This window comes from Nanorana parkeri, unplaced genomic scaffold (genome assembly GCF_000935625.1).
Source record: "Nanorana parkeri isolate BGI_ZX_2015 unplaced genomic scaffold, ASM93562v1 scaffold520, whole genome shotgun sequence".
Taxonomy (NCBI): Eukaryota; Metazoa; Chordata; class Amphibia; order Anura; family Dicroglossidae; genus Nanorana; species Nanorana parkeri.
Genome location: NW_017306788.1, coordinates 406,216 through 420,478, shown reverse-complemented (window position 1 = coordinate 420,478; position 14,263 = coordinate 406,216). Strand labels below are relative to the sequence as shown.

General features: G+C 40.9%; 1 protein-coding gene across 1 annotated transcript in view; it reads left to right on the top strand.

Annotated features, from left to right (window-relative positions):
- Window positions 1-14,263, top strand: part of LOC108791013 (kinesin-like protein klp-3) — a 52,187-nt gene that overhangs the window by 12,890 nt on the left and 25,034 nt on the right. The window contains exons 7-8 of the mRNA XM_018561373.1: window positions 4,753-5,395; window positions 13,037-13,179. Of these exons, the coding sequence (XP_018416875.1) occupies window positions 4,753-5,395; window positions 13,037-13,179 (786 nt within the window). The remainder of the gene's footprint in view (window positions 1-4,752; window positions 5,396-13,036; window positions 13,180-14,263) is intronic.

Sequence of the window (14,263 nt, the reverse complement as noted above, 5' to 3'; positions counted from 1 at the left end):
CTGATGTAGATCACTTCCCATTCATTCATAATTGAGGATATAGTAAACATACCATGTCCTCAATTATTTACAAACACTCAGCGATCACTGATCACTGACGGCTTGTACTGCTCTGCTTCCTGACACGCTGTCACGGGAGGCTGAGCGAGCGGAGTTCAGCCTGCTGTGACGGCACCGGCTGTCTCTGCCCACAGCGCTCTCTTCTGATCTGTGGCAGGAGGCTAAGCGGTGTGGCAGGAGAGATGCCTGCCGCTCACAGCGCTCTCCTCCCGCAGTGGTTGGCAGCCTGTGACAGTTTCTCTCCTCACCCGCTGGGACACAGAGCAGCGAGGAGGAGAGAAAGAATGGATGCACCGCTGTATCGGCCAGAAAATTGCACTTTCGGCATTATGCCAAGAAAGCCATTTTTGGCCGATATGTTTCAGCGGCCGATATATCAGTGCATCCCTAATGATAAGGGTTCCAACCCTAAGGATAGGCAAAACCGTTTCATGTCTATCAGGTGTAACAGGAAAGACAACCAAGTTATCATTTTAGGTATGGCAAATTATATTCTGACACATTTTCCACTATAATATTTTGTGACAACACTGTCTTCCTTTTATGTATACTTCATTATAAAGTAATGGCAAACATAATGGAGCTATTTATTTATTTTATTTATTTATTTTCCAAAAGGTAAAAAAAAGTACAGTACAGGGGCCCCAGTTTTAGCAGTTATACAGCTCTTTTGTTAAATCTTTAAAGCAGTGGTGGTCAACTTTGTAAATATGGAGGGTCCCAAATGCGGCTTTGACATGTCGCACAATAGCATCTGTACTTAGAAATAGATAGCACCTCTGATTGCACACAAAAAACAGACCTGCACCATTTTTACAAGGCAGGGCACTGTAATGCACAGATGGTTCACATCTGTACACAAAGTGCACAAAAAGATGCAGGTATGTTGCAGTGCGCTGTGTATGTACATTGTGGTGCCATACAAAACGAATGGCATTGCACATAGTTCTGTGTGTTGCAGCAAAATGTGGAAACTGTGTATTTTAACAGACACTAATTCAACTCACTAGTCTGAAAAGGTCCTACTACAGAAAGTAGTTTAGGCCAGCTTAACAAATATATGTTGTGGTAATGTGCCTTACTATAATGCACAGTATTCATAATTCATATTTATTGGCACCCCAGTGCAACTGTGTTGCAGTACAACACAACGCACAGGTAGGAATAATCTGTGCATTGTGGTGCAGTGAATAATAAAAAAAAAAGCTTCTCGCCCAGCTATCTTCCAGCTAGTCACAAAGTGTTGGTGGACGGCTTCCGCAGGCCTGAGCCGCACTGACAGCCTGAACACACCAGCATCAAAAAACCTCCTCATCAGTGGCTCAGAAAGAGGAAATAAGAAGTGGGATGTGGGCATCCACTTAATAATAACACATATTAACTAGAGATGTCCAGTTCATGAACGAATCGTTCTTTTGAATCGATTCTATTCACTGAACTGGTGGAGTCTATTCATCTGAGTGAGCTGATTCGTTTGAAGCAGCTCAGTGTGATGTGTCAGTGTGTGACGTATAGCAGAGACTCTAGCGGCACTTGTAATATGATCCTAGAGTGAAAGCCAGGCTTCTGCAAACCCCTCCCAGCCCCTCCTCCCTGCCCACCCCTGCAACCAATCACATCTCTGAGTCACACTACACTGAGTCTAAGAATAATACAAGTCTATATGAGTCTAAGGGGTCTATTCACGAAGCTGCCGAAGCATCTAGCCTTAGCTCCGGCCAATCCTTCGGCTAGCTGCGGCCCCAGGACCCCTTCGGTTCAGTAGAACCGAAGGGGTGCTGTACGGGCTATTCACTATAGCCCGTACAGCTCCCGAACGCGAGCCGAACGCATATGCCTCTGCTCGGCTGAGCCGCGCTGAAAGCCGAAGCTGGCCGAGCGGCCGGCCGACAGCCTGCTTCTGACAGCTGGGCGGAGCCAGCCGTGATCTTACTTGCAGAGAGATTAGCGTCCCAGGTTACCTGCTAACCAGGGACACTGATCTCCAAACAGCAAACTCTACCTGGCGCTCCGGGAGTCTTCAACTCCCGGCCGCCAAGGAGAGAAACACCGCTGTTTCTTCTTTTTTAATTCTGACACGGAGCCGTGTCAGAATAGAAAAAAAATTGCAATTTGCAATAGCCAATAGTAAACTAGCATTGTAGCATAGCCAATAGGAATCTAGCAATGCATTCCAATGGGCAAAAAATATATATATTTTTTTTTCTATTCTGACACGGCTCCGTGTCAGAATAAAGAAAAAAAAAACAAGAAAAAGCAGTGTTTCTCCCTGGGGCGGCCGGGACCGGGAGGCTCCCGGAGCGCCCGGGAGTTTTTTTGTTTTTGTTTTTTTTTTACAGCAGCAGAGCCGCCGGACAATAGAAAACTATTGGGTGGAGCTAGTTGTCACTGCTAGCTCCGCACAATCGTTTTCTATTTACTTTTTAAAAACTGTTTAAACTATTTTTCTGTTCTGCTCGGTCCCTTTCACTCACTGCTGTTCGGCATCTATAAGAATAGGCCGAACAGCAGTGAGTAGCCTGCCGGCTTAGTGAATAGACCCGTAAGAATCTATTGAGTCTACTAGTTCAAAGAATCAACTGATTCTACTTAGTTAGTAGACTCATCCGATTATTTGAGTTAAATAATCATGAGTCATCAGTGGAGTTACAGAGTTAAATGAATTGTTAGTCACCACCAGTAGAGTCTAATGAGCAGGTTGCAGCAGTGATAAGGGACAGACAGCTTGGGACTATTTAAACCTCCTTTTTAATTATATTATTTACCCCTCCACTCCTGTTTGTCACACCCCCTGGATGCTTGTTTGTTTTTTTTTTGTTCCGATAACCATGACCTCTACAGTGGGGTAGATAATTACACATTTGCACACAGGGTTTTAAAGAATAAACAATTTGTAATAGAACATTATCAAACTTTTAAAGCACTGGAATAATTAGAATGAAAAAACTGCAGTTAAATATTCAACTGTCTTTAGACAATACTTTCTTTAAATAAAAATATGAAATATTAAACAAACAAATGAGATAAATAAAATACAAATAAATATAACAAAGTGCAAAAGAAGTGCAAACTATCAGAAAAATACTGATACTGCGCCGCAGTAGTAAAATCCTATCATTATTCACACCCATACACTGTAAAGACTATGGACAAATCTGACCGCTAGCCATGTTAGCTGTGACATCACCTCATCAGAATGCGCTGCGCAGGAACACGCTTCTCACTGTCGCAGCTGATTGCGCGTCACTTTGTGATCACATTGGCTGATTCGATAGAATGGCAAATCTGACAGAAAATCAGACTTGTGACAGCTCTGAGCACTGTGATCAATGTTCCCCAGGAGCTGCCTGACACCCTTCTGTGAATCAGTCTTCTGATTCTGATCTTCTATGAAGGATCAGACAGCTCCTGAGCTTCGAATCACTTGCTTGTCAGCCGACTCAGCAAGTGAAATCGAAGATTCGATTCATGAATAGGTTCTTTTGAATGAACTGATTCAAATGAATCGATTCATTTAAAAGATTCGAACTTCCCATCTCTAATATTAACAATTGTTTGTGATAAAGCTAGCACAAGGTGAGGCAAAGTTCAGGAAAAGCTGCACTCACAGAAGGAGCTGCCTTCTCGGCTGGCTGCAAACAGGCACTGAGCTGCTTCTGTCAATGAGCAGTTTGTACAAGCAACCACCAGGGGGCTCTGTGCATGGTATGAGGAGATAGCCAGGCAGCAGAAGAAAAAACGTCTGAATCTCCTAGAGAAAACAAACCACATCTGCTGCAGTTTGCTTTTCTTTCTGCCTCACATCAAGGCACCAGGGCTTTAAAGTATAACAGCATCATCCAACATAGCAATGGATTAAGTATGGATAGCACAGCAGAGAGAAAAAAGGAATTTGAATGAGATATACTGTATATGGACCCAAATCATTGCAACTTGTAAATGTAAAATAACTGTATAAATGCAAAAGTGCTGACCATTTGTTAACACTGCTTAATGGTTGCAAGATGTGCCTGCAGGGACAGGTCATCACATGAGGCATTTAACAGAAGGAGAGGTGCACAGTCTGATTACTGGGGCCCTCTGGCTTCTGTATATTCTCAGTCACTAGTGCAAGTATGCAGCTTAAAAAAAACATCAGAACCTGTCTGTATACTTGTTCTAGATCAGAGACTCTGGGGGTTGAAGCAAGTGAATCTGCAAGACAACCAGGCAACTGAAGCAGATGTCAGCAATAGCAAACTCCATTCTTCTTATGTCAAGTTTTTTGTTACACAGAGATGCCCATGGCAGCTCTATAAAGATGGTGGCTGAGAGAGAGATGGCATTGGGGGATCGTAGGGAGGTCTGCTATATATTTTTTTACATGTTCTTTGCTAAATAATTATGTAGTAAGCCAATATTATCAACCATTTATATTTTCTAAATAAATAGATATGACTTTGTAATAAATCTCGTGCATGAAAAAAAGCAATAAAAACATTCTTTAGGTATACAGGTTTGGATATATAGTTCTTGATATCTGGCTGTACTAAAATCCTAGAAGTCGATATTTACATCCTAGACCTTCAACATAGCACTAAATCTTTTATCATTTTGATTACAAGCTGTCTAATACCTTGCCAGTTATTTATTAAGTTATGTATATTGGTGGTAGTCATGCATTTTGTTTTAATCTACTGTTTTCACCCATAGAGATGTAGCTACAAAGGAAAAACAGATACAACTTCTTGATAAGAACTTGCAAGAAAAGGAAACAGAACTGGAAAATTTACACTCAAAGTGCAGATATTTAGAAGAAGAAAAGCGACTTTTACTTCAACGTACAGAAGTCTTAAATGAAAAAGTGACAAAATTGCAAGATGAACTTGAAAAATACTTGAAAGAAATAAATGATATCAAAAGCCAAAATGTTCAAATAACAAATTCCATGAAAAATAATTTACCTCTAAGAAAAGACCTACTGCCAAAAATGTTGAGTGAAGCCCGTCACCTCTATGTGGAAAATGATCAATTAAGAGTCCTTACTGCAAGTGGTCTGTCAGAAATTAGCCTAATTATAGAGCGTCTGAAGAACACAGTAGTGAATATGCATAGCTCTACCAAAGAAATAGAAGAGATCCGCACTCTATACCAGAGAGAGACCTTAGAAAGAAAGTTACTGTACAATCAGCTTCAAGAACTTAAAGGAAACATCCGTGTATTCTGCAGATGCAGACTTGATGATGAAAAGGGAGGACACCTAGAATTTCCATCAGAAGAAGAAATCATTGTGAATCAAAATGGAAATAAGAAAAGGTTCAGATTTGATCAGGTGTTTCTGCCACAATGCACTCAGGTACAATGTAGTCAGTAGCATGATATACAGTATTATTTGATTCAAGTAATTAATCAGGTTCCATTAATAAAAAATGGAATAAGGCATTATCTATGTCCCTCAGATTCCAGGTGTCATAGGTTACAAAAGGAAACAAGTATTATGTATGCCAAATGTTAGCAACATGGACAGTTTCCTTTATGTCAGCTTGTAAAAATCAGCTCTGGTGGCTGCCTACAAAAAGTTTCTCTATTGTCCATTGAGGGACACAGCTACTAAGTATTCGGAGATATACAGTTATGCTGCTGCCTCCAGGAGAATTGGACACTAGGCAAAAAAACTAAAAGCCTGCCACTTTAAGGGACATGACCCCTTACACCTGCCAGTTTAGCTTAGTGTCCTCTTTTTTTATTTTATTTTTTTTATTTTGTTTCTTCTATGAGATTCTACTGACAAGAGCTGGTAGTTGATTCATGCCGGCTATTATTAAATCCGTGAAGTCTCTGTAGCTAGCCAATAACACTCAGAGATTCATAGATAAGCTACATCCTGGAAGTTTCTCTAGTTGTCAAGAAGTGGGTTGTTTCTGGTCTCAATACTGATGATTTGTCCTGCAGTGGTCCTGTGTTCCTGTTTTCACCATTTCATGGTCTGACCAGTATTGTCTGGGGATTTCTGTTGTTATGTTGGGAACAGGGCCGTGAAGTCATGAGTACCTGTGTATATTTACATAAGATGGTTTATAGGGAGGGCTGTTTTTCCCTTCATTTTATTGTAATATAACTTTGTGTATTCAGACTCCCCTTTGGCTTATATCCCTTATATGTGGAGTCTGACTGATTTTATTTAAACTTCCCACTGTCTCTTTAAGAGGCTGGGACATGATTTTCATGATGTATTCATTTTTTTCTTCTGTGCACTTCTTCTAGGATCTTTGATGGCAGTATAGCCGTTTATGTTTCAGAGCCGCTATGGTTTCATCTCCATTTCTCCTGATTCTTATGGGACTTCAGTTTTAAGCTGTTTTTCAGCTGATCACTACATAATAGAGAAGATCCTTTGTTTTTCTACAACTACACAGCCGTTTATATTCTGCTGCCTGCAGCAGGGGGATATGATCCTTAAAGGGCCATCCATATAATGAGGCTGCCTGAGGTGGTTGAGCATCTCATTGGGTTATGTGGCAGGTGTGCCTGATATTCTCTTTCCGGCTAGATATAACAGGTTGCTAAAAGCTCTTAGCAACCTTGGATGCTCTGGCCCCTGTCCTGCCCAGCTCAGTAACAACGTTTTATTTTGCATTGGAAAACGTTGCTTCTTTTCTTTCGCTTTTGCATTCTAAGGATGTAATGCCTGAATTTCCTGGACCTGTTATAGTGTTTCCAGAAGATTCTGTGTCTAATAGTAAATTTTTTATTTATTTTGAGGAGATCCTTCCAAAACATACCACCACTCTTCTAGAGCTAATTTACCAGCTAGAAGCTCACGATCTCCAATGGAGTAGTTTCTCTCAGCTGGTGAGAACTTCCTTGAGAAGAAGGCACCAGGATGCTTTGGCCCACTAGACGAGTGGTAAAGGATAGCCCCTTCTCCCATGGAGGAGGCATCCACTTCAATAGAGAAAGGCTTGTAAACATTTGGCCTTCTGAGAGGAGGTCCTGAAAGGAAGGCTTGCTTTACAGCATGAAAAGGTTCCACAGCTTCAGGCGGCCAGTACTTGGGATCGGCACCATCCCAGATTAGTGCTGTGATAGGAGCCACTAGCACAGAGTAATTCTTGATAAATTGGTGAATAGTAATAGTTTGTAAATCCCAGGAAACGTTGGGTAGCCTTAAGACAACTGAGTAGAGGACAGTTAGTTATTGCAGCCACTTTTTCTGGGTCCATTGCAAGACCATCTTTGGAAACAATGTAGCTGAAGAAGGGCACTTGTGGAAGCTCGAAGAGGCATTTCTCAGCTTTAGCGTAAAGGCCATTGTCACAAAGACGCTGAAGAACAAGTCTGACATGCTGTCTATGAGTGCATATATCAGGAGAGAAGATAAAATATCGTCCAAATAAACCACTAAACACAGATAGAGGAGGTCCCTGAAGATCTTGTAGACAAAATGCTGGAAGACTGCTGCTGGGCCTTGCATAGACCAAAGGGCATGACAAGATATTCATAGTGGCCATCCCTGGTGTTGAAAGCGGTCTTCCATTTATCTTCCTCCTTTATGCTTATTATGCCCCACCGCAGGTGTAACTTTGTAAAAATCTAAGCACCTCAGAGACGATCAAATCATTCAGAAATGAGGGGCAGTGGGTATCTGATTTAAACTGTAATTGCATTTAGACCACGATAGTCTATACAGGGGTGAAGCAAGCAGTCTTTCTTCTCAATTAAGAAAAATCCTGCTCCAGAAGGTGAAGTTGACTTGCGGATGAACCCCTTTTAAAGATTTTTACAATGTACTTAGACACTGCCTTGGTCTCAGGAAGACACACCCGCCCTCCAAGAATGCTACAACCTGGAATTAAGTCAATAGAGTCTCTGAGGAGGAAGCTGATGTGAAATTAGTTTAGAAACAACATACAAATAGTCCACATAATGGACTTGCACTGGAGTAGAGGCCTCAGTAGAAGCCACCCAAAGTGGTTTAATAGGAAGCACCTTTTGAAAGACATCCAGCATGACAACATGGACCCCAGGATACCAGTTGGGATGTCGACCAGTCGATCACTGGAGAATGTTGTTGAAGCCGCGGATAGCCTAGGACGAGCTTACAAGAAGCCCGGGATAACACCAGAAAGGAGATGGTATCATGGTGCAGCACACCCACGGACATCTTGTTGACAGAGGTCTGAGAACGAATAGGACCACAAGCCAGAATAGTACCATCAATGGCTGACACACGCAGAATCTGCAGTTTCATTAGTCCAACCAAATTTTTCCACGAAAAAAAAAAAAGACACGTTGCTCAAATGCCAAGCAACAAGTGAGCTGATCTTTTAACACCGAGGTTCAGAGTGGATAAGCAGGAAGCCGAGCACCTCGGACAGGAGGCAAAACTACTTTTGTCGCATCACTTGGACTATTTGGGTCTTCTTTTGGATACCTTTTAAGTGAGGGTGTTCCTTCTTAAAGAAAACATTGCTAAAGTTCCAGGATCAAGTTCTATCACTTTGATCATGTCTCTCTGTTTCTCTCTGAAAACCTGCATAAGAGTTCTAGTTTTGTTGGTATCCACCTTTGAAGCTGTACCATTTGCTCAGTTTGATTCCAGAATTTTACAGAGGAATATTCTCACAGTGTGGGACAAATCTGCACTATCACTGAACAGGATGAGCAGATTGAGTTCCACAACCAGGATGTTTCTGTCATGGTGGTCGACATCCCCTACATTGACAACAAGGAAGTAATTTTTTCCCATAACTTTGAAGATTGTCACAACGGCCACCAGTCTTGTGGGATGGGGCGGTCTCTTGCATTATTTGTCAGTGCAGGGTTGTTGGCCTCCAGATGAATCCAAGTGTAAGAGACTTACCTGCAGGTGGACTCCTGCTCAAAAATGTGCATGCACGCAAGTATGTAATCCATTGCCTAAAGTTCCTGGAAAACGCGCTTTAGCACGTGAATGCGCGCATACGCGATTGTTTATGCGCAATAGCGCAAGTCCATAAGCGTGCAGAAATGCACTCGTTAGCGTACAGGTGCATGTTCATTAGCGCACACACTATAATATTTAAACAGACATGAAGCCATGAACAAGTTGCTGGGTGGTCTTCAGCTTGTCCCTGTGTTCCCTGTACTTTGTTCTTGTATCCTGACGTCCTGTGTATGAACATGGCTTGTGACCAATTGACTTCGCCTCCTCCTCCTGATTCGGTACCTCTGCTCTCTGATCTCCTGCGTATGACCCTGGCTTACGTTTTCTGACCCTGCTCCTGATCTGTGATTCAGCACCTCAAGATTAGTCTCCCTGTGTATGACCTTGGCTTGAACCTGACTTCCCTCCTGGTCTGCCACTTGGTGGATCGCTCCATCAGCATCCTGAGCAACGACATCCTGCCAGTGCTTCGTTGGTCTCATAACCGTTGCCTGCTCTGGTTTCAAGAGGTCCCGGTGTCATCTCGGTCCTGCCGATTCACTAGCTGGTCCGACGCACTCAAGCGCCTCCTCAAGAACCGGCCAGCCACCAGTATCGGCACCTGTTCTCCGCTCTGTCCTTACATCCCCAGTCACTACTTCCAGAGGTGTGGGACAAGAGCTGCACGGGCAACCCCCTTCTCAGCTGAATCTCCAGTCAGGTACGTGATTCCAAGCTTCCGATCAATATCCTGGAGTTGAGGGTGTCTTCTGTCTGGGTGTCCGGTTTGGATTCAGTCAGACAGTGCCATGGCAGTGGCTTGTATCATTCACCAGGAGATTTGCAGCAGTGAAGAAGGTTCATTCGATCTTGAATTGGGTAGAACTTCATGTTCCAGCAATCTCAGGGGTGCACAAGTCGGTGCCAAGTCGAAAACTGGCAGGCAGACTTTTTCAGCAGACAACATATGGATCCAGGGAAAGTCCAGATGTGTTTAAACAACCTTGTCAACACTAGGGAACACCAGCTGTGGATGTTCTAGCTTCTCACAACATACAATAAGGTAGACAGATTTGTATCCAGAGCGAGGGATCCAACGATGGATGCACATATACACATTGATGCTACTGACGCTGTTACCTCGTCTGCTTCACAAGATAGAACACAAAGGAGTTCCTGTCTTTCTTATTACTCCAGATTGGCCTCGCAGGGTGTGGTATGCCCATATGGTTCATCTGTTGGCAGGCGATCTCTGGCTTCTTGCAGATTGGCCAGATCAGTTATCTCGGTCACTGCCCCGATGCTGGCGACGTACACTGTACGTCGTCAGTCACGAAGGGGTTAACGACCTGGTTGTTGAAACCTAAGTGTTGAAAGACAGATGAGTTTTGGATTCTGTTATCCTGACTATGCTAAAAGCTCATAGATCTTCTACTTGTAAAATGTATCGCCATATGTGTAAGATTTATTTTTGTTGGTATGAGTCATTGGAGTTTTCCCCATGTTTTTTTTTTTCTATTTTGCAAATTTTGTCTTATCTTCAACCTGAGGTAGATGAATGTTTAGCTCTCAAAACCATTAAGGTACAGATATCTGCCTTGTCTGTCCTATTTCAACGTCCTCTGGCTTCTTATTCCTTGATTTGTACTTTTATGCAGGGAGTTGCATGTGTTGATCATTGCCTCGTCTAGAAGGGTTTCTGAGTTGTCCGCTTTGTCTGCTAGAGAACCCTATTTGGTTCTTCATAATGACAAGATTGTTTTAAGAACAAAGGCTTGTTTTAAGAACAAAGGTTTGTTTCTTACCCATGGTCGTCTCAACTTTTTATTTAAATGAAGGCATTGTTTTACCTTCACTTTGTCCAGCTCCTGTCCATCCTAATGAAATCTGTTTTAATTGTTTGGATATTGTGCAGGCTATTAGAGTTTGTTTATTAGCCACAGCTTTCTTTAGGTGGTCAGAATCTTTATCTGTTTTACATGGAGGTCCTAGAAAAGGTTGTTCAGCTTCTAGATCCATGCTTTCTAAGTGGATTTGCCAGGTTGTCATTCAAGCTATGAGTTGCAGGATAAGGTACCTCCTTTTCCTGTTTCTGCTCATTCTACAAGGGCAATTAGTACTTCCTGGGCGTTTCACAATCAGGCTTCAGTTACCCAAATGTGCAACATCGCAACTTTTCTGTTCACACTTTTGCAAACGTTTATGAAGTTGATGTTTCTGCCTCTTCTGATGCTAGTTTTCGCACAAAAGTTATTTTTGTTGTTTAATTAGTTATTTTAGTAGTTGTGGTGCCCACCCCTTTGTTAGGACTGCTTTTGAACATACCTGGGTCTCAGAATTCTTAAGAGCTGTGTCCCTCAATGGACGATAGAAAAAAATGGATTTTGTTCTACTGTAAACTCTTTTTCTTGGAGTCCATTGAGGGACACAGCTCCCTCCCCTTATTTCCTTTCATACTGCTTGCTACAACTGTCAGGTATGAGGTGGGAGGGCTTATGTCCCCTAAAGTGTCAGGCTTTTAATTTTTTAATACAAAAATATTTGTGCTATGGAACCAAAAGAAAACTATTTAAAGCTACTGTGCTCTAGTGTCAAACACTAAATGAATAAATAAATAAAGTGCACTGTGCTGATTTAAAACCTAATCAATAACAAATATTTATGTGTGATAATTGCATAAATCATTAAAATAAATTCATCAAGTGTATAAACATAAATAATAAATAATGATCTATATAAATAGTCTCAAAACAGGAATGATATTTGAGTGCATCGGCAAGGGATTAAATCAGGTTAAAAAAAAAAGTCCATAATAAAAGTTCATAAGGTCACCATAATAGCCATAAGCTATATTCATGCAGCAAACAAGTGACCATCTGTGAACCAGTGAGATGGTGTAAGGGTGTGCATATAATTCCAGTGATTGCTGTGCTCCAAAAAGTGCATTCTCAAGTGCTCATTGTCAAACACCTCACTCACCAGACCAAAGTGATAATCTGAAAACAACAGGCCATACACAGCTCAATATTATTGCCAGTCCGATCAGGATCCGTCTTATGTATCCAGTAATCCCATCACTAATTTTTCTCTCCTCTGCCGATCCACTCCGATCTCAAACCTTTTAATCCTCATACCACCGTCACCATGTAAGTAAAGAGATTCTCGTAGTGTAGCAAGTTAAAAGCTTGTGACATTTTTTTTTGCCTAGTGTCCAATTCTCCTGGAGACAGCAGCATAACCATACTTCTCAGAATTCTTAAGAGCTGGGCCCCTCAATAGACTCAGAGAAAAGGATTTTACAGTAAGAACAAAATCCTATTTTTGGAAGTAAAGAAAATCAAAGAAATCAAATGAAAAAAAAAAAAAATCTAATTTTGTATTTCTTTTATACAATTTAAAGAGCAAACATTTTCACCTATTGACCTTGTGACTGCCTTCAAACTACAACTCCTAATATGTATTGTGATATTGCAAGGTGGATATGCAGGGGTGGTAATATGCAAGTGCTGATATAGTTGGGCATAGGCCTTAGCGCTTGCTTCCTCAGTTATTATTGGTGAATCTCTCACAAGCAAAGAGCTGAGTTACATGAGATTTTCTCACATAAGTCGCAAATAGATATCTAAACCCAAGAATACAAATGTAATACTTTGCAGATTACTAGTCCTTAGATATGATGACTGCATTAGTTTTCATTTTTTAGACTAAGAACATTTTCACAAGTAAAGAAATACCTGTTAATCAGGCCTCAAATGCAGTGTCCTTAGCAGTTGGCGCTATATAAATCCTGTATAAATCCTGTATAATAATAATAATAATAATAATAATAATATTTTCAGCCCTACACCAAAACAAGCACTTAATCCTTGCAGTGTGGGGGTAGCCCCACTGCAAGGGTTAATACTATTTTTCTCAGAGTTCTGCTTTAAGTTATTTTTTAAACAAAACCCTGTATTCTACCATCATGGGTTTTTCATTGTGATAAGCACAAATGTGTACACTTTGAGTTGTGCGAATGTTTTATTTTGTTTTCTTTTTATTCTTGTTTTTCCAACACTTATTTTGTTCTATTTTTTTAACTATGTACTGCAGGAAGATGTCTTTGAAGGAACTTTACCAATTATTAAGTCATGTGTGGATGGCTACAATGTTTGCATATTGGCTTATGGTCAGACAGGCTCAGGAAAGACATATACTATGATGGGAAATGAGCAAAAGCCAGGAGTCAACATCAGGTGAGTCTTCTACTCTTAGTCATGGATTTCAGCTATGTCATGTCCTAGGCTCATCCCTAACTACAGTGTGGTGATGGTATTTATATGGGTGTGATTATTTTTACCTGTGTAACCACTATATAATTGCTAAACATACTGAGCTTATACTGAGCTATGTGTTTTTACCAGGAAAAACTCCCTGCGCACTAGGTAAAATCTCAAATTAGATGGTAAGGACTGCATAGGCTGCAGATATCAAAGAGGAGGTAAAAAGCAAGACGGACTGACCGACTTGCGGCCAGTTTGTATTTCATTCTTTGAAGATCTAATATTTTGATCTGTCATCCGTTTATTACAACTGCAGCACACGTAGTTTCACAGCTTGCCTTTTTAACAATACTTGTTATTTTTAAGGGTAAATCTGAAACACAAAAGCACCAGCTTGGCTGCATCTGTTCCTGCCATTCTGTGGTGTGATTTCAAAATATCCTGGCAATTAAAAAAAATATATGTAGACAACTTTTATATCTGCAGGTATGCACACTAAACTGCACAGCTCTCTTGGGCCTCCTAGGGTATCCATCATCTCAGCCTGTCTGCATCATTAGTTGCAGTCAGATTTTCCTGAAGTATTTTACCACAGATGTATGAAAAATATGTTACAGCAGATTGAAATGGAAGAGTTTAATTTCCTGCTACACTTTAGGATAGCAAACTATTGTTAGCTAGAAAACAGTAACAGATAAGAAAAAAAAAAGTGTGTGGGGAGAGTTTAGTGAGCAATTACTTGTTAAAAGAAATAGGGTACACGGAATTTAATTTCATGCAGTGTGATGAAAGATCTATTGGATATTATCATTTGAAAACTATGTAGGTTAAGCAGTGTTTTTCTAATTATCTTTTATTTGTCCAGGATAAACACATCTTAGGTCGATTCGGAAATGTATTTTCCAGACGTCATCTCAGAAAAAGAATTGATTTAGAGATTGTAATGTTCATTAAAGTTTATCTAAAAAACAAAATATATTTTGCAGCTTACCAGCCCCCAGATGTGGTGGCAGTATTATAATTTTTTCAGACTTGTTTCCTTTATTTTTACCTGGTT